This window comes from Chenopodium album, chromosome 5, assembly GCF_948465745.1.
Source record: "Chenopodium album chromosome 5, dcCheAlbu1.1, whole genome shotgun sequence".
Taxonomy (NCBI): Eukaryota; Viridiplantae; Streptophyta; class Magnoliopsida; order Caryophyllales; family Amaranthaceae; genus Chenopodium; species Chenopodium album.
The window spans coordinates 62,214,484-62,242,460 of NC_137838.1; the positions used below are offsets into that span (position 1 = coordinate 62,214,484).

General features: G+C 35.2%; 3 protein-coding genes, 1 long non-coding RNA gene and 1 pseudogene across 5 annotated transcripts; 2 read left to right on the plus strand and 3 right to left on the minus strand.

The window, feature by feature from the left end:
* Positions 1 to 1,260: 1,260 nt before the first annotated feature.
* LOC145632153 (uncharacterized) lies at positions 1,261 to 7,678 on the minus strand. 2 transcript variants are annotated; one of them, XM_081684454.1, is made up of 7 exons: positions 7,182 to 7,678; positions 5,423 to 5,477; positions 3,622 to 3,696; positions 3,451 to 3,542; positions 2,999 to 3,080; positions 2,219 to 2,302; positions 1,261 to 1,735 (listed from the first exon to the last, which is right to left on the minus strand). In XM_081684454.1, exons 1-7 carry the CDS (start codon positions 7,520 to 7,522, stop codon positions 1,682 to 1,684), a joined length of 783 nt encoding a protein of 260 aa, XP_081540580.1. In that variant the 5' UTR covers positions 7,523 to 7,678; the 3' UTR covers positions 1,261 to 1,681. The 2 variants fall into 2 exon arrangements, with proteins under 2 accessions (XP_081540580.1, XP_081540579.1); XM_081684453.1 differs by having other exon boundaries at positions 1,261 to 1,718; positions 7,182 to 7,677.
* Positions 7,679 to 13,722: 6,044 nt separating this feature from the next.
* Positions 13,723 to 14,232, plus strand: LOC145632986 (uncharacterized). The gene has a single exon (XM_081685303.1). The coding sequence runs from the start codon at positions 13,723 to 13,725 to the stop codon at positions 14,230 to 14,232; it is 510 nt and encodes a 169-aa protein (XP_081541429.1).
* Positions 14,233 to 16,778: 2,546 nt separating this feature from the next.
* On the plus strand, positions 16,779 to 17,735 carry LOC145632155 (NADPH-dependent aldehyde reductase-like protein, chloroplastic pseudogene; annotated as a pseudogene).
* Positions 17,736 to 17,857: 122 nt separating this feature from the next.
* LOC145632154 (putative folate-biopterin transporter 7) lies at positions 17,858 to 21,368 on the minus strand. Its single transcript, XM_081684455.1, has 2 exons — positions 20,951 to 21,368; positions 17,858 to 19,694 (listed from the first exon to the last, which is right to left on the minus strand). Exons 1-2 carry the CDS (start codon positions 21,207 to 21,209, stop codon positions 18,637 to 18,639), a joined length of 1,317 nt encoding a protein of 438 aa, XP_081540581.1. The 5' UTR covers positions 21,210 to 21,368; the 3' UTR covers positions 17,858 to 18,636.
* A 1,609-nt stretch (positions 21,369 to 22,977) lies between these two features.
* Positions 22,978 to 25,144, minus strand: LOC145630833 (uncharacterized). The gene is made up of 3 exons (XR_014112267.1): positions 24,978 to 25,144; positions 23,621 to 24,499; positions 22,978 to 23,489 (listed from the first exon to the last, which is right to left on the minus strand). It is a non-coding gene; the product is annotated as an uncharacterized LOC145630833 (long non-coding RNA).
* Positions 25,145 to 27,977: the final 2,833 nt, after the last annotated feature.

Genomic DNA, 27,977 nt, shown 5'->3' on the forward strand with positions numbered 1-27,977 from the left:
GAGACATGGGTGTCGCCAATGTGGTTTCTGAGTCATGTTGGCTTCGTAATTTGTTATTGGAGTTACATTGTCCGATTATGAAGGCTATCTTGGTATATTGTGATAATGTGAGTGCTATTTACCTTTCGGGTAATCCGGTACATCATTAACGTACCAAGCATATTGAGATGGACATTCTTTTTGTTCGTGAGAAGGTGGCTAGGGGTGAAGTTCGGGTCCTCCATGTTCCATCTCAACACCAAATTGCGGACGTCTTTACTAAAGGACTACCACGAGTGTTATTTGAAGATTTTCGGGATATTTTAAGCTCCGTCCTCCTCCCACTTCGGCTATGGGTGTGTGTGAAGATATTTTAGCATAATATATCTTTGACTATGTAAATATTATGTTTCCTAATTTGTAGCTCACGTATTTTGTGTGAATATCTTCTCCTAGTTTATAGTATAATTAGTGGCTTGTGATAAGCCTTGTAATGTGTATATATTGACAGTGAATAGCAATGAGGAAGCTACGGAAAATACTTCCTTCAGGGGGGTTGATGCCATGGGAGGAAGGAGGAAGGAGGAAGGAAGAAGAAGGGGAGGGGTGGTGATTTTCTATATATATTAATTAATTTTAATTATTTATGGTTCATTTGACATTGATGTGGTTTTCTGTTTTTTGATTTTTTGTTTTTTAAAAAGTACATGATATATGCCCCATAATGAATCAAAAATTATTTAAACTTATTAAAATCATAATAATTTTGAAAACTGTAAGTATTATATGTACATCATGTATTGTACGTTTTCACTTTATACATGCATTCTCCTTTTTTTTTTTCCTTGTATTTCTGACCCATGTTTTGCTTTCTTACTATACAGTAAGCCCCATCCCGTTTTTTTTTCCCTCCAAACTGGCCCCGTTGTATTGTCATGCATTTTCAGTTTTTTTTTTTTTTCTTTGGTGTTTAGAGAGCCACAAGGGCGGGGGTGAGAACCGATCCCAAGATCTCCTGAAACGGGAGAGAAGCTCTAACCAATTGAGCTATCCCTCACTCTCTGCATTTTCAGTTTTTCACATATACATAACAACACTCCATTACTACTTCCTCCCTATTAGGTGAGCCGTGTGCGAAGGTATAAAAGTACAGTACTTATATACTTCCACACAAATCGGCTTCCTCTGTTGGGCAGATAGAGAAATGTGCAATTGCATTACTTAGATTTCCAATAGAAATCCAACTGAATTAAGTTACAAGTTCCAGAACAAGGATATTCATGCAAAACACAAATATAAGAGAAGTTTATAACAGAATTATCATTCATAGAAGCATTCCTATATAATAAAAAATAAGGTAAAGAAAAGGGCAGTTCCTTGCTTATATTAGAGAGAATTAATTGATTAGTTGTGTCAGCCATGAAAACCCGAAGAGATCGTTTCCTAAATTTACAATTTACAGAGCTACCAATCTCTTCTCATGGCCACGGATACATCAGATGCCCTGTAACATTAGAGACAGTTGACGCGTAACTAGGATACCATAAGGCATAAGGGTACATGAAGGACCGATAATTATATACAACCACCTTACATGTTCAGGCAGTGCCACTAATCAGTTGTAGCCGTCATTTTGGAAGGTATTGACGCCACTCCTGAGGTGTTCCCTTTTTTATTTTCAGCATCCTTACAGTTGCACTTGTCAGCGGTATAGCAAGTATGTCATAATCTTTTGGTGCCTGCAAAACAATATAGTCTTGAACAGATTAGCAGGTCAGATTTTCTGTGAAAGAAAATATAACACTTGTAATATACTTTCACTTCATACACCTAAAGTCTGCTTGAGAGCATGTACAAACATATTAAGCATATTTTCAAAGCATATTAACATTCACTTTGTGACGTTCAAATCACTCGACGTTCAAATCACTCAACATTCAAGTGAAAATTTTACAGTGAGTATTGAATACATATGCTATAACAACAATTCAATTTTTTGAGTGCATAACCTTAAATGACAGCCCTTTGTGACTCTCTCTATACCGGAAAAAAATAAATAAATAAAATAAAAAAAAATAAAAAAAAATAAAAAATTAAAGAATGAAAATATTAGGAGTTGGATTGGTGTGAATGTACAGCCTCTAGGTAATCCAAGTGAAGCAAAATTGAACAAGTTAACTTCCAAGGCATATAATTTCTGCTCGAGTTATTTACCAATCATTTAAAGGAAAAGATGTACCTTTGGGGCTTTAACAAGACTCATGTTTGCTTCTTCTAAAGTTTTGTGGCCCTTCTTCGAGTTACATCTAATGCAAGCTGTCACCTGTTTTGAATATATAGGTTACCGGAAAAAGAATCAGCAATTTAATTTCAACAGCAAGAACCTGTAGTCAGCACAGTAATAATCAGGCCTCAGCTGAAACTACTTCAGCACCACCAGATCAGAAGAAAGCACAATAATATGACTTCAAATTTGATTACACAGGTACAATACATTGGTATATTGTCAAAATACAAGGTTTTCTAATGATAATTACTACCCTATGGTTTAAATCTATAGATCATAGTTGTCAGAACTTAACCGGTTAGATAAGAAGATAACCATGAAAGTGACAATTACTAGCAGGACGGTACAAGAAACGAATATCTTATTTAGAAGTTAGAACTAACATGGGAGAAATTTAAGAGTTTCTAGAATTCTAGGATAATCAGCTTTACAAGCCAGTAGAAGTGGCTGGCTGCATGAATCCGAGATCTTTGATAGCAATAAAGAAAAGTTTAATAATCAAATTCGGCTTTGTTATCTTCACATGCTCTTACAGTAATAAAGTTTATGTCATAATAAAGTTAGACTGTGCATGCACAGAAACCAAGTACAAGCCCATAAATTCCAACTTGATATGATCAAATTGACAACATACAAGGCTTTGTACTTTTAGGTTAGTTTTATCTCATCGAAAACATAGCAAAGATGAATAAATTCATCAATGAAGTACCACTCTCCAGGAGGTGCACTTACCAGGTTTTCCCATTCCCATTTTCCACCTCGTGCAATTGGAACCACGTGATCTATAGTCAAATTATTTGTCACTTTACAGTACCTAGAGAGATTTAAAAGTCCATTGGTAAGTCGTTTGGAGCACAATAGAACACAATTAAGAAAAGCTCATAAGCGATTAAATGCAGTGCAGTGCAAAATGTTCAAAAATTGCAATTTGTATATTTTCCTACTGTGCTGCAGGCTGCTATATATGGGGGAGCTTACAAAGACAAGAATTTCACTAGCATATGCCAAAAATGGAAGTACAAGCTCAAAAACCAAGATATTTCATTCAAATTAAAGTAGGAAAGCAGATCTATTGTGCATTTTTTAAGTTTATATAGTTACGTTGAAGTGGAATATTGGAGAAATGGAAAGCATACAAGAGCAGCAATAAGCATATAAAGTAGCTTTACTTCATGTCAACTTACTGACACATGTAATCATCTCGATAGAAGATATTTTTGCGGCTTAGGACGTTTCTGACTTTTTTTCTCTTCATTACCTGAAGTAGATGTGGAACCTGGACAAAAAAACACTTCTGCTTAGATAATTTGACAAATTGGAATATAAAGCAAGCAGAAAACGTAGACCATATATACCCTTAATACAGCTGGTATATTAAAAGAACCATTAGGTGAGTTTACTGTCTGATCGTAATATTCCAGAACATCAGCCTGCAGAAGAAGTTAAAAATTTAAAAGGATGAAGTCAGGGAAATCTATAGAAAGTTACGAGCATGAACAACCCTTCTATGAAGATCAGATCAATTAGGAAAAGTATTTCAACTAAAGACAATAATATGCCACAAACAAAAGATCCAATATGTGAACATAAAGTTCCATGAGTTATTGTCATATTAATCCAGATAGATTAAGTAATATACATAATAGGGAGGAGGAGAGAAGAGGAGACCGCTTCTCATGCTTTGTTTGAGTGTAATTGGGTCAAAGGTTTCTGGAATTAGAATGGTTTTACAGAAAAATTGCATTAGACTGCGATTTGTTTTAGGTATAAAATTGATTGGCCAAGGCATAGATGTGATACAGAGGAGTTTAGTGTTTTGATTATATGGAACTAGGGTGTGTGGTGTGGAAGAAATGATAACAAACTCAACATGGGAATCTGAGTTTGCTTTCTGTCACATTCAGTTTTTTGAAGCTGGTAAAATGACTACTGCGAGTATGCATCGAAGTAAATACTGACACTAGATGACCCCCTCTGGTGGAGCAATTAAAGTACATACTAAAACTGCCATCATAGACACAGGAGTGGTGGCCTGGTGGGTCTTGGTGCAGTGTCCAGTGATGATGATGAGTGTGTTGTTGCTGCATCTGTGGCGAGGTCCAAGGTGTGATGGAGTATGCCCATGGAAGAAACTGCCTCTGTTTGCAGGATATTTTGTGCAAAAAACCAACATAACGTGTTTTATGCTCCGATGAATTTCATCTTAGTGGGATATTGGATATCTTAGTTACTATGCTCATCATTCTGAATTGTTTATGGAAAGAGAGTATGAAACTCTGTAGCACACTCTATGGCTAGAGTTCTCCATCAAATGCAGATCAGTGTATCACTCAAATTGCTCCAAAAGAATCGAAATCATGGCGGAAATGGACCCTATCAATTACTTTCCTACCCAAAATGAGATACCCTTGACAGAAAAATTGCAAAATTATAATAATAATTTAAATTATATAATAGGGCTATCCTAGTACTGAGTGCGCGAAGTGATTTCCTGTACATAAATCCTTCTTCATTAACCCTCCTTGTACCTCCTTTCCCTCCAATCCCCCCCCCCCCCCCGCCCCAACGCACCCCTCCCCACACAAAATTAATGGAAAAAAATCATAGCTACGCTTGAAGCCAAACTCCTGGATCAACATAAATACCATACACTACAATCAATTTTTTTGCTTCAGCCTCATCAACAAACCTTCTGTATTAAGTTTCAGGCATTCAGTAAATTTTCAACTTCCACTTGAGATTTAAGTTAACAATAACAGCATAATACTAATATTCCAATATAAACTTCCCATCAGATTTTGGCATCAAGAATAGTTGAAGTTATTTTATACTTCCATAAATAAACAATTGTAAGTAAAAAGAGAGAATTTTGCTTTTCGAGAAAAAAAAAATAAAAAAAAATACTAGTACCATTAATTTACAAGGATATAGAAAGATTATATTGGGACATTACAAATAATAAAAATATAAAGTTGTTTATATCAGGTTTCAAAAAAAAGTCGTTTATATCAAATAGAGGGTCAAAGTCCATGTTTTTTAAAGTTCTATATGCAAATTTCAAGTTTCTATACTTATTGCCAGCTTTATATTTAGGAAAAGATGTTGTAGCCCAAATAAGAGTGCATCAGCAGAAGAAGCAGCCCACATAAGTCTAACCTTCTCTGTGAACTCCAGACAAATAGCACGCTTCCAGCAGACAACATTGACAGGTCTGGCAAGGACAAGCAGAGCTTCTTTAAAGTAAGCTTTGGTTAACAATATTATCTTAGAAACTAATTCATAGCTCAAAAGTAATTGAGTAATTCTTGTTAATCAAATGTAAGACTAAGATATGGCCAATGTAGACAAGAAACAGTATGTGCAGCATTGCAGCAAGTCTGCAACCTTAACGTGCTTTCATCCATAACAGAAACTGAACTGTATTGATAATTTTCTATCAAATAAACTACTAAGAAGTATGATCAAGTCAGGCCTTATTATTGTGTTCCATCAACTTACTCAAATCTATTTTATTCAATAATGGCTTATCAATTTACACAGACATAAAATAACAAGTTGGATAGGAAAACTATAAGCATGTTCCTGGACCATGACTTGACTAATGTTCAGAGTAATCAAATGGCAATTGGTGAAGGGTCCTCAGATACATACTCCCTATATTCATGAAAAAAATAAACACTTTATTTCAATGCAGGTTGGGGATCTGGCCAGGTTTTAGTTGATACTTTAATGGCAACAAGACAAATGCAAGGTTTCTGTACTTCATAGAGTTGTATCATATCACCAACAAGAAGTGAAATGGTGGCAATTAGATTCTCGGACCCCAATTATTCATTCACCCAGTTGGAAACCATAGTAATTTTTCTACACCCTAAATTTGTCAATTCTCTTTGGATAATTCTTTTTGTCATTGGGAGGTAAGTGAGATTTTATGGAGAAGCCACGAAGTACAGCTCTCCAACAATGCAAACCACCTCAACACCAGTGGTCTGCAAGACATCGCAAATTGAGTGATTGTCACCTAGGTCTCCAACTTACACCACTAACTTCTATAGTGAAATTTAGTTTTGCTGTAAAGATCAGTGGTTTAGATAGTGGGTAAATCAACTAATTACAACACTAACAACTAGATTCACCAAACCCATCCAAGTGCAAAAGTCTATGTTGAGGACCTCCATGTTGTAAGACAGATATTAACTCCTAAGAAGTAGGCTAACCTCTCAATGTTTTCTTCTTCAGCTTGGTCTAAGGAAGGCGAATAGAACAACACTAACACGAAAGATTTCCACAAATCAAGACAAAGTAAATATCAGACATGAAACATATTATACTGCCAACTTGGCCTCGACCACTAGGCTAACAACTTAATGGGTAGTTCCTTCTCAATTTACCTCATTTCATCTTTCCTGGGGAACAAGGTGTAGCATTTAATCAATCTAACATCTATCCGATTTTCAAAAATATTTGGTTGATTATTCTCATGCAAAAAAGTCCATACTTCTTGCATTTAAAGCCATACACTAATGAGCACGTACCTAGGGTAAGGTCCTCCATAATTGTCCCTTGTGATTTCTCATATTGTGCTCATCTCAACTCAATGTATTTTAGCATATCATTACAAAATCAATATAAACTTATTATCAAATCATTTTGCATCAGTACAGAACTTTCCTTAACAAAGAAAATTGACTTGCACATACCCTACATAACCTACACGGCTACACACTAATTTTCAAAACATAAGCTACATACCATACAGTTCAATAAACAAGCATTATAATACCTTAATTAAACACATAAATAAATATTTTTAAGATCATTATTTCATTCTAATGCAATCCCAAGCAACACAAACCACATGCTTTTGAAACAATTATTGACAAATTCATTAAAAAACAAAGGGAGTAAAACTGACCTATAAGAAATGTCAAGAACTAAACCCCTGAAACAAGAAAGATCATCATCACCATCTTCATCTTCATAATCATCACTACTATCACCATTAAAAACTCCATTAACAGTCCCATTTACAGAATTTTTTGAACTACCCTTTGAAGCAGAAGCAATTATTGTCACTTTTTTCGACAACCCATTTCTTCTAACAATGTTTTCGTTGAAATTAAGTGGAAAAATCGAGCAAAAATCACCAAAACCAAACACCCCACAACTTCTATTTACCCCAATAAGCTTACATTGAGCTGGGTTATCACTGTTCAATAGCAGCTTCAATCGGCCTTGTAGAATGAACTGTGCCATTGATTAAAGCTGAATTTGGTTGAAAATTTTGAAGAAAGAGTTGAATTTTAAGCGGGGGAAGAAGAGAGAGAAAATTGGGTGAAGTTCTTCACGGAAGAAGCCGTTGCCACACGTTCTGTTTTCTTGCAGCAAATATCTTCTTTGCGGTTCTCTGAATTTCAAAATCAATGTCCTTTTCCATAATTCTCATTTTGTTCACTAAATTTAGTTAATTAAGCTTTAATTTAATCAACAAGTTAGTGAAAATTAAAAAGGTTAGTTTTAAACAGGCACGACACAATAACCCAACACAAACTCAATACAAATTAAGCGGGATTGGGTTAAAAATTCTCTACCCATTAATATAATTGGGTCTACACAATTCCGACACGAAATTTAACGGGCAAGGTTTAGGTTGAAAATTTCACCCCGAAACCAACAGGCATAACACAATTATATAAATGGGTTGGACGATAAGCAAAGAAATACTGAACTGCATAAATCACGTGCTCCCCAACTAGCTAGAAGGTCTTACAAGAACGCTGAAGATAGGCCATCAGGACCAGAGGATTTACCATCAGAGAAAATCCCTGTTAATATTAACAGGGACCGTTTATATGCATGGGGGTATTACTGACTTTTCCGCGTCTTTTTTTTTTTGAAGAAAGACTTTTCCGCGTCTTTAGTAAGGGAACAATTGTAAAAAGGGTCAGGACCTTTAACTTCCACTTAACTGACGTTAACTCCTCCTTATTGTCATCTATTGCAGGTTCCTCATGTTTGATGTTTTACATCATAATCACCAAACATTTCCCTCGCGTTTGTCCAAGTCAGCAATTTGACCATCCTTAGTGGTGGTTGAAGGACTAAATTCAGCCATTTCAAACATTAGGGACTAAAATCAAATAAACCCCAAACATAAAGGACCTTTGGTATACTTAACTCAGTTGTGCAGTGGCGACTGCAAATTGTCAAGTTAGGGTTTTCACAATGTGGTTGCGCAGCGACTAAGCACTGTGCCGTTTGCGGCTTCAAAGGAATGTGTAATAGTTGGTGATTGTACTTTAATTAGTTGGTGATACTATTGTTGCAACGATTAAACTTTAATTGCATGTTTATTTGTATTAGATGGGTTAATTGAATTGCTCCAATACGCTGAAGACCAAATACGAGAGCTGACACTGGAGAGAGGAAGAAGAAAGAGTTTTACAGTACGGGGTTCGATAGAGTTTGACAATACGAAATATGAGGCCTAACGGAATTCAAAATAAACGTTAACTTTTGTTCCTACAGTGAAGTTATCTGCCAGCTTAGCAAATAGATAGAATAACAATAAAATAATAGCAGCAACCTATCATAATTACAACTTTACCACTATATTGACATATTTCGTTAATATGCTATATTAACTAGGCAGCCCTCTTTACCATCATCTATGTTGAACATGGCCTCCTTAATTTTCAGAGGAGAAAAAAGTCTCATCTAACCCTTTCATTACCCTGCAAAGAAGGAAGAAAGATGCAACTAATCTGGGGGTATTTGAGAGAGAAAGGAAGCAAGAGTTTGGGGACTAGTACAAGGAAGAATAAAATTTCAAAATCATGAACCAAATAGCGGAGGGATCAAAATCCAAGAACTAGAACTATCTTTTAACCTAAGGATACAATTACACCAAGCTAACAGTCAATTCCCCGCGCATTTTATGTGCAATACAAATAATTCTATTAATTAGGATATCTATATCTATACTTAGTATTTGAAAACACAAACTGATATTTCGGATGATATACTACAAGAGGGGGGTGAATTGTAGTATGTTCCTAGTGCCTACTTTTCGCGGAATATAAAACTGATTGTTGTTAGAAACTTAGACAATGCAAAGCGGATTTTACGAGGAAACCATCCAAGACCCAACTGGAAGTAAAACCTCGACCCTACCTTATGGATTTCAAACACAAACCACTTCACTATAATAGGGCAAACACCAAGTTACAACCTATTAGACACGGACCTTTATTTCACAAGTTCCTCACTGGACTTGCTACTTGATAGGACCCTATCCTACCCAATCTAAGCACCACACTTAAATTCACTCGTACCACCAAAGCACTACACGTACTGCCAAAGTACTAAATACTTGTACCACCTAAGTACAAAACCACAGCTTCACCTAGAAGCTTACACAAACTACTCTTACTATACAATTATAACGAGAATCCTCACGAACTCTCACACCCCAATACATAAAACACTCAACACCCTTTTTTCCCAATTACAAGATCTCAAAGAATAACTCTAAATACATACCAATGAACAAAGAGATAAAACTAATACGCTGGACACTCGAGATCTGTCTGGAACTTACTGGACGAACTGTAGCCGGAACCTGACTGGAACTTCGATCTGGAGGTTTGACTTAGCTTCGTGGTGAAGGATGAAACCATTAAGCACGACCACTAAGCTTCATCAGCCTCAACTTTGAATGAATACATATGAGCATATTTATAGTACACCCAAATCAATTAAAGATATTTTTCAAAAATGAGTTTTCCAAAAATATATCTTTTGTTAAGAATATATTCTATCAATAATAATAAGATATTTACCATAAAATCAGATTTAATCTAAATCTTATATTTTCCAAATATACTAATATATCTTTTAACAAAAGATATACTTACTATATCTTTTTACAAAAGATATACTTTCCATATCTTTTTATAAAAGATATACTTACCATATCTTTTTACAAAAGATATACTTGCCATATCTTTTTACAAAAGATATACTTGCCATAAAATTAGATTTTATTTATTTAAAACTTATTTTACTGAAAATATTTTCCAAAAATAAATAATCTTTTTCCAAAAGGGATTTATTAGAAAATAAATATTTTTATTCTGTAAAACCAAATCCCTAAAAGATATGCACGTATTAGGTAAATATTTATATCATTAAATTCAACCTGCGACCTTTAACGACGTGCAGACCTAAGTTCCGATTAGGTTTCGGAACTCTGACAGTCTCTGAGTTCCTGACAAGTCAGTAACTCTAATTTCATTGACTATCATGAGTTCACCTTGGTTCTTTAGACTTGTTCTAGACGGACTTTTATGTCCAACATACTTACATGAATCCTAGAGCGATATACTTCGATTTCTCCGTCTTCATGTTGTTTCTTTGAAACTCTTGTTCTAGAATCTTGTAGTATTGATGTTTTCTAGATCTCGGGGTAACGTTAAGTTCCTGTTAGGGAACTTAGATAGTTCTTGTTAGAGAACTAAGTTCCTGTTAGGGAACATGGAACTCTTCATGTACCTGTTAGGGAACATGCTCCGGCTCTCGTGGGAAAGCCTGCCAAAGGTTCCTTCTGCATCTCGTTAGAGAATATCTTCTGGTTCCTTCGTGGTTTGGTTCTTGTGGGAGAACCCGCTTTAGGTTCATTCATTCTCTCTTGTTCCTCTTGAAGTCTTCTATGTTCCAACCCACTGACTTCACCTAAGTCAGTTCCTGTCTTCACATAAACACTTAAGAGAAACATTAGATTGAAGTTTGTTTGTCATAAACAAACTTCAAGTGAGAGAACTAATTAAACTTAAAGTTTATGTAAATACCCCTACACATATACAACTCATATATGCATAGTGTACTTACCTTATGAAGCTAACATATGCAAACACCTATTTACATAGTTACCTTCATGGTTCTTTAGCCATCATCATGTTTATCAACCACAACACTCATCATTGTTCTTGTTTCTCTATTGCTTATCATATATTGCTTAGGTTCCTTATATATATATATATATATATGTGTGTGTGTGTGTGTGTGTGTGTGTGTGTGTGTGTGTGTGTGTGTGTGTGTGTGTGACATTGCTGAGCTTCCTTGTATCCTGTTCCAAGAATAACTTGTTCTTTCTATGCATAACTTAACAAACACGTTAGATAGATAATCATCATTAGTTTACAATCATCAAAAACTAATTACTCAACACAAACCACAAATTTTTCATATGACACATACATGACATCACAATTCACAAGTCACTATTCACCTCATATGCCACATGTCATCTCCTTTAATATTTATGTTTAACTCTTTATGCATTATACAACTTGCAAATTCAAGTAATAAAATAAAGTGTTTCATTTCCACCATAATAAAATAATGTTTTAATTAATACACATTACATAAACATACAAATTATAATAAAAATTGTATTTTCATCTCCTAGACTTTAAATATAATTTAAAATAATATGTCATTTTATATCCCACAATCTTCACGTGTATATATCTAACTAAATTCATTCATCTTCTTTCACGGTTTTACCTCTCTCTTTTTTTCTTTTAAGTTTAGAATTGAAACAATCTTCCTACATATGAAAATAATTAACCCAAGTAACAACCCGTGCATTGAACAGGCCAAAAAGCTAGTTACAGAATGAAGAAATGGAAGGGAAGGTAAGGTATGCAAATATAAATTTAGGATAGAAAAAATAATAAATAAATTAAGTTCTAATAGCGAAAGTGAATAATGCAAATAATAAAAATAAATACATAAATAAAATAAGGAAAATAAAGAAAAAGATATATACAACCCTTAGGGCTGCATATAAGAAGCTAAAAATGGAAAGAACAAGACAATAAATAAACATTTATTACACCGTTTTACTTGTGAATTGTCGATAAATTCTCAACTTAATACTAAAAAAGAAAGTATATTAAATGCTTATATGCAGCCCTAAGAACTGCACATAGCATTACTCATAAAATAAACCCTAAATTTGGTTTGTGTTGCAAAATGGAGATGTATATTTCTAAATTATATCATTGTTGGGAGTGGATTCCAATCAAGCTACAAATTAGGAAAAGGTTAATAATAAAATAATCAATTACACTTAATATGGAAACGAGGTGAAAAAGGAAGCATGCATGGTCAAAGATATCAAAGAATATTAATCAAGGATTTCCAATCAAGAAGTCAACAATCAATCAAAGATCTTATGAAGACTATGGAATCAATCAAATAAAGCTAAATCGGGAAATGGATAACTTGATTGATAGAATATTATCGGCGCAGTGGTCCCTACTAAGTACGGACAATACAGACTCAAGTGCACCTTTCTGAGTAACGCAGCCTCCCTTCAAAGCTCGGACCATTTGAAGATACGTAATGAATACTTGGACAACAAGCACAATCAAGTCCCATGATTGAAGGAGCGAATCAAGGAAATATCAATCACTAAGTCAACATTTCCTAAGATATGAAGATTCCAATCAATATTGTCAACATTACCATAATAGCAAGGATAATTCTTCAATATTTACCTTTATTAGACTTATAAATCATTATAAATAGGAGGCTCCTTGTTAAAGAATTTATTCATACATTGTCTAATACAATTTACTACACTTTTATATTAAAATCTCTGATTTATGTCGTCCTTACTAACACCAGTTCGTCCTTACTCAGAAATGCCTCTCTTATCTTGATCTTTGTTCTTTGATTCATAATTATCATTATAGTTCTATCATTTTATTGCTCTTAAATAATTCATTTGGAGGTTGTGTTTATTTTCTTTTGGCAGATTTGATTACTAATACCCCATAAAACCTTTAACGAATTCGTAGAAACCCTTTTCTAAGATTTGTCCTAAACAAGTTGACGCCCACCTTGGGGCTTGTAGTCAAAAATTTGCTAAAACCTTTAAACACAAAACCTAAATCCAAGCCATGTCCGGAAACCAAGGATGGATTACCATGGCTGACATCCATGAGGAAATGAATTCCTTGAGGAAAACCCTAGACTCACAAAAAATCCAAATAGAAACATTGTTGGAAGGAAAAATCCAAACAAAAGCCAAACTAGCCCAACTAACTCTTGAGAACGAATCCTTAAGGAATCAAGTTCACTCAATAGCAGCAACAAATGTCAATTCGAGACATAAAAACGAAGAAATTTTCAGATCTCGAGATCGTACCCCGCCTCGTGCTTTGTTTCATCAAAAAGTTGGGAAATCACAGTCCGTTCTGAGTAGGGAGGAGTCAGTTTTGAAAAAGATAGTAGATTTTCATGTCAAGTGAGTAGAAGAAAAGATCAACAAGATCCCCGGTGTTCCTCGGCCAATCAAGGAAGAAGCTGACAACAGTTATGCCGACTCACCTTTTGTCGAATCCATTGAGCTAGTGGAAATTCCAAAGCGGTTTGTCATTCCAAACATGCCAACATACGATGGTACTGGAAATCCCGATGAACATGTTGCGCTCTACAAACAAAAGATGATGACTAGCTTTGTACCACAAAATATTCGAGAGGCGATCATGTGCAAAAGTTTTGGAGCCACTTTATCAGGTCCGGCCCTTACTTGGTTCATTAATTTACCTATTTATTCTATTAGGTCTTTTGCAGACATGATCAACATGTTCAAAGTAGAATTTGCAACTAGTCGCCCACTTGAGAAACAATCAAGCGATCTATACCACATTAGACAACTAAGTGAAGAAACACTTCGGAGTTATTTAAATCGCTTTAACAAGGAGAAAGTAAAAATATGTAAGTGTGACATCCCCACTGCAATTGAAGCATTATGTCAAGGCCTTTTTGAAGAAGATGGGCTATACAAGGAGCTAACTAAGTACCCTTGTGCAACATTCAAAGATGTGCAAGCTAAAGCTATGGCCCAAGTGCGATTTGAGGAGGACCAATATGGACGGATTGTTACAAACTGAGTTGGTCTAATGACATTCGGAGAATTGTAAGCATTACTCGTTTCAAGTACCATTTTACCTACTTTTTCCTTGCTTTCTTTCAATGCATGTTTAGCTTGTTTATTTTTATGTACTCTAGATTCTCATCCCGTCATTGGGTGCTTTAGATGTTTCTCTTTATTTTGGTTGCATTTCTGACTTCCGAACTCGGCTCGAAAGCAAATAAATTTATTTATTCTTTTTGAATTTCGAACACAGTTCTTCCGTCCATACTCAGTATGGAACAGAAGTAAATTCATTTCTTTGTCCTTTTTGAATTTCGAACGCAGTTCTTCCGTCCATACTCAGTACGGAACAGAAGTAAATTCATTTCTTTGTCCTTTTTGAATTTTGAACGCAGTTCTTCCGTCCATACTCAGGATGGAACAGAAGTAAATTTATTTCTTTGTCCTTTTTTAATTTTGAACTCAATCCTTCCGTCCATACTTAGTCCGGAACCGAATAAAATTGATTTGTCTTTTTGAAATTTAAACTCAATTCTCTTATCCGTACTCAGTTAGGAACCATACCAAACCAAATTAGTTTGTCTTTTCTGATTTTTGAACTTAGTTACTACATCCGAACTCAGTTTGGTATAGAAATGAATCAATCCGTCTCTGTTTATACTTACCCTTGAAATTATTCACCTCTTGAACGTTGAAATTATTACACTTTGTTGATTTACGACCTTTTATCGTTTTCTTTTTCAAAGTGGTTGTAAAACAATAGGTGAAGACAATAATTTATTCACATGTCATATGCCTTTTTGAGTTCCAACATGTTAAGCAGGTTTCAAACAGAAAAACCGAGTACGGATATCTCAGCAAATCTGACCGGTCAGTACAGAAAGACACAACTGAAATACATACTATAATACAACTGAAATACATACCGTAATACAACTGAAACACATACATATGAGATGCATACAATAATACAATACATATACGAAATACAAGGGATACACATACATTATTTACAAACGATACATTCGCCAAATCTCTACACAACATAGTAAACATACATCTACAAAACTGAGAGAGGCATAGCGTGAGACACGATGCTCATAAAACACACAAGGAAACATCGGGGGCTATAAATTTTACAAGTTACCACACAAGAAAATTCATCTACATTTGTCACTACCATCAATTTTACAAGTTACGTGTTGAGTACGACAGCAATTGACAACTTTACAATTTTCCTCTCTAGATAGATATCTAGAGAGAAAAACTGGGGGCTATTGTTGGGAGTGGATTCCAAGCAAGTTACAAATTAGGAAAAGGTTAATAATAAAATAATCAATTACACTTAATATGGAAACGAGGTGAAAATGGAAGCATGCATGGTCAAAGATATCAAAAAATATTAATCAAGGATTTCCAATCAAAAAGTCAACAATCAATCAAAGATCTTATGAAGACTATGAAATCAATCAAATAAAGCTAAATCGGGAAATGAATAACTTGATTGATAGAATATTATCCGCGCAGTGGTCCCTACTAAGTACGGACAATACAGACTCAAGTGCACCTTTCTGAGTAAGGCAGCTTCCCTTCAAAGCTCGGACCATTTGAAGATACGTAATGAATACTTGGGCAACAAGCACAATCAAGTCCCATGATTGAAGGAGCGAATCAAGGAAATATCAATCACCAAGTCAACATTTCCTAAGATATGAAGATTCCAATCAATATTGTCAACATTACCATAATAGCAAGGATAATTCTTCAATATTTACCTTTATTAGACTTATAAATCATTATAAATAGGAGGCTCCTTGTTAAAGAATTTATTCATACATTGTCTAATACAATTTACTACACTTTTATATTAAAATCTCTGATTTATGTCGTCCTTACTGACACCAGTTCGTCCTTACTCAGAAATGCCTCTCTTATCTTGATCTTTGTTCTTTGATTCATAATTATCATTATAATTCTATCATTTTATTGCTCTTAACTAATTCATTTGGAGGTTGTGTTTATTTTCTTTTGGCAGATTTGATTACTAATACCCCGTAAAACCTTTAACGAATTCCTAGAAACCCTTTTCTAAGATTTGTCCTAAACAATCATTATAAATAAAAACAAATGTGAATATACACATTAAAAGAAATTTAACAAGATATCAAATCATTATACATCATACTTTCAAACTAAAAACCACAAATAGCCAGTATTTCTTATAAGAACAGAGGAACAACGTGGTATATTTAAAAAAAAAAAATAAATAAATAAAAAAAAGAGTTAACCCAGCTTCCACATAGATAAGGTCAGCTATTAATATACCTCATATGATCAACAGACGTTAGCACTGACATCAAGAGCTATAAGAAGCATAATTTATATTTGTTGCCGTCTACTCCAAATATAAAATAATCAACACTAGTTTATAATATTACTTCATAATCTCTTATATATGGCGAACACAACACAAGCTCTCCAATCTCAGACAAATCACTACTTCAACAATTCAGTAATTCACCCACCAAAACACACGCACACCTACTCTCCAAAGCTGTTAAAATGGCAGCAGACTCAAATGCATCATCTTCCAGCACCCTTCCTCTACAAGACAGAGTAGCTATCGTCACTGGAGCCTCCCGCGGCATTGGTAAAGAGATCGCTCTCCACCTCGCATCCCTTGGGGCTAAAGTGGTAGTCAACTACACTTCAAATCCAACACTAGCACAAGAGGTGGTATCCCAGATTAACTCTCATGGGTCTGAAACCAGGTCTGTCGCAGTCCAAGCAGATGTGTCTGATCCAGCTCAAGTCGAGGCCTTGTTCAATGCAGCAGAAGAAGCCTTCCAGGCCCAACCCCATATTGTTGTGACCACAGCAGGCATCCTTGACCCAAAGTATCCTTCCATTGCTGAAACCTCTATAGAAGATTTCGACAAAGCATTTGGTGTAAATACCAAGGGAACATTTTTGTGCTGTAAGGAAGCAGCCAGGAGGGTGAAGCGCGGAGGTGGAGGACGGATAATTACATTCTCATCTTCACTGGCAGCAGTTTACAGGCCAGGGTATGGAGCATACACGGCATCCAAGGCGGCAGTTGAGGCAATTACCAAGATTTTGGCGAAGGAGCTCAAGGGAACCAGTATTACAGCTAACTGTGTTGCACCAGGTCCCATTGCTACGGAGCTATTCTTTGCTGGTGCCACAGAGGAGAAAATCCAGGCAGCAATCAATGCTTCACCAATGGAACGTCTTGGTGAGCCAAAGGATGTTGCACCGCTTGTAGGATTCTTGGCTAGTGACGGTGGTGAGTGGGTCAACGGCCAGATCATTCGAGCCAATGGTGGATTTGTATAATATAGAGCATGGGATGGCTTCTTGATCTGACATGTTTTGTGTAGATGATGAGGTTTCCTGCTTGAGGATCCTAACAAATTATACTCTGTTTTATCATAGTACTCACACTATTGAATCATGAACAATTGCCAAATAAAGATGTTCACAATCTGTTTATTGCCATTTGTAGAGCTATTGAAAATTTGATACAAACTCGAAATACTACTACCTTGAATTCAAATCAACCAATTACAATAGGCACAACCCAAACTGGCTTAAAAGCTGGCTAGCAGGTCTGTCATTAGAAGGCTGGAACCAACTACAAACTTTTGGGTTTATAAATCATACCTTTGACCCTATGACGAAATGACCTGAGCTAAACCTTATTTATTATAAAGAGAAAATGGGGCATTGATGGAAGTATAAATCACAGATCCCATCAAAATAAATAAATAAATAAAAAATAAAAAATCACAGATTATCTTGATGACACAAAAATAACAGATAATTAACATTTCGAGCATGTTTGGTAAGAGTGATTTTTGGGTTGGGAATGGATTCAATTAAACCATTACCGCTACCAACTGTTTGGTTAGAAGGTTTGCGTAACCTAGGGGTAATGGTTTCCATATATTTGTTTCCTCTCTAAAACCTAAGGTAATAATTGAAAAGGTAAGAGTTAAATGATTCCTTTTCATGATCAAACCAAACAAATGAAAAGGTAAGAGTTAAATGAATCCTTTTCTCCCTCTTATTTGTTTCCTTTTCACTTCATTTCCAAATTCATACCAGTTGCCCCCTTATGGTGACAGTCAACAAAAGGTAAAATAACCCATGCACAGATACATTGAGTTCGGCCTAGGGTTTCAAGCTACTGCAGTGGTTTTCCTATTTGAGAGCTTCATAACAACAAAATATAGACGATGTATAACTCTATTGCTCTCAGAAAGACAAAGACATATTCATCACTAAAATCAATCAACTTGTAAAGATATAAAAGGAGATGCATCTACCTTTACTGAGAATCTGAGATTGTTGAACAAGCTATTTCACAGCTCTACAGCATAATGATGTACATACTGAATTATTCTTTCTTCTTTGCAACATTGGCCTTTACATGATCAGGTATCCAGGACGACAAAAAGAGGGGTAGTATTGTGCATGCTGCTTGTATCAAAAGTCCAAGCGGTAATCCAGAGAAATTGGTCCCAGTAACACCAACAAAAGATGCAAGTGCAACACCAAGATACCCACCAACAATCATTGCAAGGGCAATGGCAGACATCACAAATGCCATCAGAGACCCCTCACACCCAGGTGGACAGAGCTGTGCAATCAAAACACTAAAGGGTAGTATCTTGAAGAAAAAAAGAACCTCCTGTAGACCAGAAAAAATTACAACATACACGGAATCTGGAAGCCCCATGTTCTGGTAAAATTTGGTAACAAAAAACGAATCTGAAACCATGAAAACAGCAAGTGTCACTTGAATAGCACACATTACTCTCCTCGGGGAAGCTGATTTCAGGCTCTTGTTGTAAAAAAAACTCCACAAAAGCATTCCTACTTGGCCAAACACCTTGGAAATCCCCAACACTGATGAATCAATACCTAAAGCCTGAGTTTGATAGTAGAACATAGTTCCAACAAGGGCAGGGGTCATGGCATAAGAGGCCACAAGCCAACCTATGGAGTAAGCAATTTCAGGCTTGCGCAGTGCACTTGCAAGCTCAGCAAGCTTGTCTTTTATCCCACCAGCAGATTTATTTTTGGGAAGATTAAGAGATCTCTCATTAACCAATATAGTTATTAAGAACTGAATGATAAGTATTGCACCATAAGTTAGGAACATAAATCGTGGGCTTAACTTTTCAATGGCAATCCCTCCTACTAAATTCCCAAGAACTCCCCCGACTGAAGAAGCCATCCAAACAAATGATTGAAGCTCCCCTGAAGAAGATGGTTTCCCTTTCTTTGCTGAACCGGGCTGTTTGCTAATCTCAGCTACCATAGCATCATTAGCAACCTCAGCAATAGAGGCACCTAAGTTGCTCAGAAGGAGATAGAAAGTAATGGTAGAGATTGAGATGCTTGATGAAGAAAACATTGCTACTGCTATCCATGAAACAGCTTGCAGAATAGCTACATCCATAAACATGAACAAATAAGAAATCTATTGTACCAACAATATGAGAATTAAGAACTAGCACTAGATAATAAAAGCCACAATCCAATACTGAAACGAGAGATAGAACCATTTTCAAAGGAGCCTAAGCTCAATTTCAGTTCAACCGCAGAACACCAAATTAGCTACAACTTCTACAATTTGAAACTTAGACTCTAAATTCTTCAGCTTACAAATATAAGCTTAGGAAAAACTAGTTGAAAAAATTCAAATTAAACAAGCTCCAATAAGTTTTAAATTCCAATAAGTCTTGATGTGTTACAATAAGTCCATATTTCATATATGGACTACACAAGTTTGACTAAATTCTACCTCTTCTTCTCAACACTGTCACCTTATTCAATTTTTCGCAAATCCCTTTTACTACCTTACGACACAATAATTAAAAAAATTTCACTTACTCTCTCATATCTTATTCACGTCTTTCTTACACTCACCCACCTTGTTACAATTTCTCTAACTTAATCCACCTTTTTCTACCCTCACTCATTAATCAACACATAAACTCCAATTGCTTCAATTTGTGTGCAATTTGGAAATGTTAAGAATTTTCAAAAACAGAGGAAATACAACTTCATAACTCCAAAATAGCTCCAACAAGTTCAAATAAGATCTATTAAATTCTCAATTCAGCCTTTTCTGGTTCAATAAGCTAAGGATGAATTTTACACATAAAGTTCAAATAAGCACAAATAAGTACGACTCCTTCAAGTGAAAAGAGCGAAGCATTATAAAGGTACTGTACCAAATATGGTATTTTTATCACATCAAATTGCAGTCTTTCTATTTCAACTTAACTTTCACAATTTGACTTTTCTAGTGACATATACAAATCTTCCACCCCTATCACTTTCTAGCTAAATTATTCAAAATTCAATATTCACAAATCACAACCTTAAATAATCAAGTGCAAGTACTAATAATTTGAAAGAAAATTAATGCCAAGGCCATACAAATGACATTAGAAAACCCAAAAAAATAAAGTCATACTACAATAAATTGACTAAGTGAGTAAAGTGACAAAGTGCTCAACATAACTTTACTTGCACTGTAGCACAAACCAATATTCCATATAAAAACTAAAAATTGCATATAGTAGCTAGCTAGTTCAGTCGGTAAAGTCCTCGGGTGGTTTAAATCACCTCGGATCAAATACCGACTACATCACTAATTAATATATAAAAAATAAAAAGAGGGAGGAAGAAAGGGTAACCTCCAAGGGAAATGTAAGGAAGACGATGTTGGCCATAGAAATAGACAGAATCAGAAACGACGCCGTAAAGGGGTTTACCAACCATAGGAAGATTAGCAGAATTGAGAAGAATCTGAAGGGTAGAAGGGTCAATTTGAAGACCATCTTTAAGGAAGAAAATAATGGCTAACCATGGAAAACACCGGAATCCTTGAACCCAGTATCCCATTCCAAGTAAACACTTCATCATCATTCCCATTTCCTTTCCCTTTTCCCCCATTCTTATAGCCCAAATAATGGAATTAAGTAATTTGATTAAATTCAGATTAAAATTGGAAAATTGGCGATTTGAAACGGTAGTTTAGGAAAGAGAGGGAAGGTTCAGGAGAGAGGCAGATGTGAAGGGGTGACTTAAGAGGAAAGAAAAGAAAACAAAAGAAAAGAAGAGAATGTACGTGGTGATAGGTGAACTACAAAAATAAGACCAATGAACAAAGATTAATGGTAATTAAGGTCTTTTGATTTAATTAATTTTTTGACTAGGACCTATTCATATTTACTGAATTGAACTGAACTGAACTGATTGGAGCTGAACTGAACTGAACTGATTGGAACTGAACTGATTGGAGCTGAACTGAACTGAACTGAATATTTTATGAGAGGGAAATTAAGAGCTGAACTGAACTGAACTGAACTGATTGGAGCTGAACTGAACTGAACTGATTGGAGCTGAACTGAACTGAACTGAACTGAACTGAACTGAACTGAACTAAAAATAAGTAAATATGAACAGGCCCTAGATCGAATCTAATTGAGAATCGGAAATTTAAATTTCTCAAAAATTAGAGACCAGACTAGTTTTCTTCGGTGTGAAGTGGCTTTGTTTTACGGTCAAAGAGTGAACTATTATGTAGAGAGAATTTCTCAAGGTCTAGGAACTGGTTAAGTCTCGGCGCATAGCATTTATTGATTTTAGCGTATATAGAATGATAATTTTGCAATTAAAAAATACTATTCAGATAACTTATCCACTTCCAAAATCAGGTGAAGAAGCCCAACCTCCAAGGCAACATTGAGGGCATGCCTCGCTGCTAATTCCTCCGCAATAGCAATATCAAAAGATCCCAAAATTTTGATACGCATGTATAGATCCTTCCACTACCAAAAATTTGGAAATTTTTTTGGCTATTTTTTCCTCCTTTTTGGTGATTCAATTGATAATGAAGAACTGACCTTTGTTTTTTTTTTTACTTTCTTTCCCTCTCTCTCTTGGAGTCACATGACTTTTTTTTTTTTTTTTGCAATTTTATTTTTCTTTTATTTTTTTTACATCTATTTTAATTTATTTATTAGTCCTTGCTAGAGACATTCTTGTCTCTAGTTGCTAAATGCTGAGACATTCCCTAGAATAAACAACCCCGAAAGGCAGAAAGGCAACACATGTGTTACTAAAGTGACAGTGAAACACAACACAACTCAACACAAATCGCTTCAGAATGAATGAGAGAAATACCAACCTAAACCACATAGGACTTAGAAGGATCTCATTCCCTAAGCTATTAGTAGTAGATGAAACGATTAATAGATAATTTATTTATTTATTTTGACAAAAGAGCTATCAAATAAAAAGAAAACTAAAAACAAATGTCAACAAACAACTAAAACAGAAAATACAATAACTGACAACATTCCTAAACCTCAGTTGATTACGAGAAATCCAAATCGCCCAAGACTAATAGATAATTGTGACTGCCAATTTGTATGTTCCAAATTTTCAGATTCAATCGTAGTTAATGAGACAGGAAGTCCCTCCTCCTTGAGCGGCTCAACAAGTTTGAACACTTAACTGATATATGAACATGAAATAAATGACGTAAATGATGTCTTAAAAATAAAATCATAGGGGAAGGGAAGTCATCAAACAAGTTTATATAATCAGAAAGTGGACAAATTATTCAAGGGTGACTGGTCATTAAAAAGGTGTTGGAAAAGCATATACGTAGTACAATATTATTATGTCATGAACGAAGTATATAAAATGTACTACGTACAATTAAATCAATAGGAGCACGAAGTGGATTTTTCATTTTTGACAGCATACAAGTTGTAAATATACATCAGTGATTATCCAAAATTACCAGTCCTAGAGTGAGTGACCAAGATAAGCTGCCCAGATAGAGAAAATAGTAAGAGCAAACTTAATCGTCTTCAGTAATCAGTACCCAAAATGACTTAGGCCAAGCAAAAAACCAAGTCTATACAGCATTCATTTACAAAAAGCTCAGCATCCACATTCAGAGTTGCCCTTAGTTTGTACCAACCCAATCCACGTAACCCGGCTGTCCTATAAGCAAGATCATAAGCAAAAACCAGCATATTCTCCTAAAACAAAAAATCTCTTTACTTAACAATGGATTTCGTATTCACAAGCCTCCCATTCAAATTCTTCTTCCGAGTGTATACTTTAATGCCAAGTCTTGGGTCCTTGCACATAGAAAGACTAGTTCTTGCAACAAAATTCAAATCAGCCTTCCTAGCATTTAGTTTTGGCGGTTTTGGCCTGCACAATTACAGAATTCCACCAATCCAACCCTAGTTAAGTACTTACAAGAATTTCACATGATACAAGTCAATGATAAAAATGTCTTCGAAACTGGAATAGAAAAAACAAAAGGGTAGACAAACACTCACACAGCAGACGAGATGACCGGAGCAACTGGAGCTGGAGAAGAAGAACTGCAAATTAAAAAATCACACACAGCCATAAGCAAGCTTTTACATAACATGCATATTTTCAAACAACTAGCCAACATACAAGAGTATAACTCACCCTGTTGCACACGCCCATACTTGTCTGGGCATTGAAATGCGCTACAAGCCAAAACATACAACCGTGTTAAAAAAACAGCAAAATATAAAAATTATGTTGTGAGGAACCCGAAATGAAAGATCAAGAAGCACATCAAAAGCTATCAGACATTAGCAGCAAACACAAACAAAAGAAATTGCTGCCAATACAAACATAATCCAGTTTTTATGAGGTGAACTAACAACATCAACATTGTATCAGTAACCTATGGGAAAGAGGGACGTGAGGTTGATTGTCATTACATATCTCGGGCAGTCTATTTGAAGTGTGCTCAAGGTTTAAAGGACAACTGCATCAAGGCTGTATCAAACATTGCCATTTCACTATTTCATTCTAACTTATTCAAAATGAGAATGTTTTACAATAACAATTGCTGCATTATGGCCTATGCATATTTCATAGTATAAATCAGGCATGGACTAAGATAGTTCCCTATAACAAGCAAAGCACAGACATAGAAACCATAAAATTTCTGCAATTACTACCAATTAAACGTTACTACTATATCAGATTAATTGGTGAATACCCACCATTATCGGAGTGGCAAAAACACCAATTTTTCCATCTTCCACGACATTTAGTTCCCGCAAAGTGTTATGGTCACCCTTTAAATACCGTCCCCGGTTAACAAGAATTTGAGTTCCAGCAGGGAAGTCATCTGCTCCAAAAACATCTTCAATTTTTTTCTTGAGATCGCGAATCTGAAACAAGTTATGGCCAGGTCAGAATCACAATTAAACTTGACAGAGATTGAAAGCACCATATTCCAATTAAGCAATATGCATCGATGCAGAAACAAACAATATATGATTATGTTCGACCATGCCTTTTACATTCATATAAATTCTAATAGGATTGTGATTAGAATTAGATGGTTTTATTATTCTAAATTGAATAGGATTGTGATTAGGATTATCATATAACTCAAGAAGTCCTTGAGATCAGATAAAGAATAAGATTCTACTACGTATTTTGTTTATTGGGTTTAGATTCTACAACTACTACAAATTCCAAATTCAAATAAACTATCCATTCATCAAATTCAAAGTTGCGCCAATTTGCATTAAAAACAACTAACACACAATTTTGCTCAGATTCATCAAACAAAAAACACTAATTTCATCCACAAACAAATAAACATGAAAATTAATTCCACAATAAAACACCATAAAGACATACCTTATCGTCAGGGTCGACTTCAATCTCCATTCGAGGTCTTCCTAACCCCTGGATTTTGATCTTCATTCTTTCTTTCTCTCTCTCCCGAAAACAAACCCTAATCACAAAGCCAAAGAGAAAAATTTCTGTATAAGGTAACGATTACCCAGTTCATTCGATTCGATATAGGGGTGTGATGTGTGAATTAGGGTATTGTGCTGGACCGGACTCAATATATATGTATAATGGTACATAATGGTACATTATAATGAACCACTAGAGAGTCAACTTTTTTCAGAAGTTGAAACTTACATGATGGTAAAAAGTACCACTACACTCATAATAGTCCACAAAAAGTACTATTTAGACAATTTATACTTTAGTGGTACATTATACATGCATAATGGTACATAATGGTATATTATAATGTATCACTAGTGAGTCAGCTTTTTCTAGAAGCAAAAATTGAATCACCGAAAATTACTTCCTTACCCTCCTATTTATATAGCTCGCCCATACTCACTCAACTTTAGTCCCAAGGGACTCTAGAAAAATGTGAGCCTCACTTGTTATGCACTGTGCAGCAATAAGAGGTGGCCATGGGTCGGGTCAGCCCGCGGGCGACACGGGCCCGATACGACACGGTGATTGAGGAGTGGGCCGTGCCGTGAACATGATTTCAAGAATCTGGCACGAGCACGACACGAACCCGCGGCGACACGGTAGTTTGGCCTGACAGCACGGTACGCCAGGCACGACTATAAAATAACATAAATAATAATACACTAAAAATAAAAAAAATGATAAAAAAATACAATAATAATATAATAGTAAAAAAAACATAAACATAAGTTAATAAAATTATTTAAATAGTATATCCATTTAAACATTTTAAAAAAAATTTAAAGGTGGCCCGCTGTCCGACATGGCGCGGCACGGCACGGCACGACCTAGCATGCCGTGGTTGGGGTGTGCTAAATGGTGGCTCGGCTCGGCACGACACGCCAAGATGCAAGCACGACACGACACAAACCATCACCAAGTACGTCCCGTGGTGGCCCAGCACGACGCGTTGCCCACCTCTAACAACAGGCAACAATTAAAAAGTTTTTTAGAAAAAAGAAATGTTAAAACAAAAAGGGGGATAGAATTGTGAGTATATCTATCTCTGTTAATAATAACAATTAATATATTAATATGTACGTTGATATGGCTTTACTTAAAAAATTCTTTTAATTGGTATGAGTTTACTTATTGTTGGTATATCTATCTCTATTAATAATACCCCAATAAACAAATTAACATGTACGTTGTTATGGGTTTAATTAAATGGATCATTTAGGGGGTGTTTGGTTCGCAGAGTGGCATGTGTTTGGAATCAAGAATAATGGGGTTAAGGTGGTATTAGGTTAGAACTTGATACTTAATACCTTTGGCCGGAAAAGAGGGTTTGACCCTATTTCTAAAAGTTGACTCAACCACGTGCGAGGCACATGACTTTTTAAAGCCACTCTCCAACTACGGCACCCACCAAAACGCCACCAAATAGAGTGGTTTCGGTGGTGGTGGGGTGGGTAAGGCGGTTTTGATGGGTGGTTAAGTCGGTTTCGGTGTCGTTCTGGTGGTTGGCGTAATTGGAGAGTGGTTTTTAAGAAGTCACATGTCTTGCACGTGGTCTGGTCAATGCCAAAAAATAGGGTCAAGCCCTCTTTTTTGGCCAAAAATGTCTCATTGCAAAAAAAAAAAAAAAAAAAAAAAATGATTAAGGTGTGTCATTAAAAAAAAAATAATAATTAAGGTGTTGTAGGGAATATTTCAAGCGTTAACCCCTAGCTTGAACCCCACTGTGATCATACACTAAAGTACGGTGGCGTCCAAAGGGAAAGAAGATAGAGCAAAAGAGTCGCCAGCAAGTTTTTTAAGGAACTTGTAAACCGTTCGCGAGGTGAAGGTTACACCCCTTAACGATCCAAGAGATCGTCAACTCCATAAGGTCTTGAACCAAATAGAGTTCGGGGATGAAGGTACAAATCCAACCTAAAAGAGATTGAACCTGCCCTAGTAATAGGCCTCTACTTTATTCTGATCGTATTCATGTGCGCTTTCTGACTAACATGCAATCAATAGGTTTACCCTAAACTTGTTTATCTATGTTGGTTGAATATTAATGCACAAATAAAACTATTATTGGCAATCACTTGAATTATAATCAAATTAACCCTAAATAAGATTATTAATTATCTTATATAAGCGTGATTACAAGTACCAATTCCCTTTAAACATGCATAAAAGGTGTGATCAAACAATAACAATAAATATCATATCAAGCAACATAATAATAATAATAATAATAATAATAATAATAATAATAATAATAATAATAATAATAATAATAATAATAATAATAATAATAATAATTATTATTATTATTATTATTATTATTATTATTATTATTATTATAATAATAATAATGTTCATAACCATAATCATGAATCATAAAAATAATCATAATCATAATTAATAATCATAAATGTTAAAGCATAATAATAGCAAGATCCTAGGTATGATACTAACAAGATTAATAACAAACACTAGCATGTCACTAAGCAATAAAGATCAAAACTTTAACCCTAACATGATACTAACATGAATATTAGGAAAGAAAATAGGAAGCATCGCAGGAATCATAATAAGCATATTTGATATTATAACATTTTCCCTAGACATGATACTAGGAATCATAATAACAACCTAGACATAATTTCTATATCATAATATCAATAAATCAATTAAAGCACTTACTTGGATGCCTCGTATCTCTTTCTAATAAAAAATACACACGTTAGTAACTTCAAGGAAAATAATAAACAAACAATTAAATTAAATAATTGAAATAGAGATTTGGGACCAAACCCTCAGAAATTAAACCTTTCACGTCTAGGGCGAAGGCAACTTCGAATATGGATAGGTGTATCTAGATCTAATGAATGCGAAATTTTGTATTTGAGAAAAGGCTAGTTT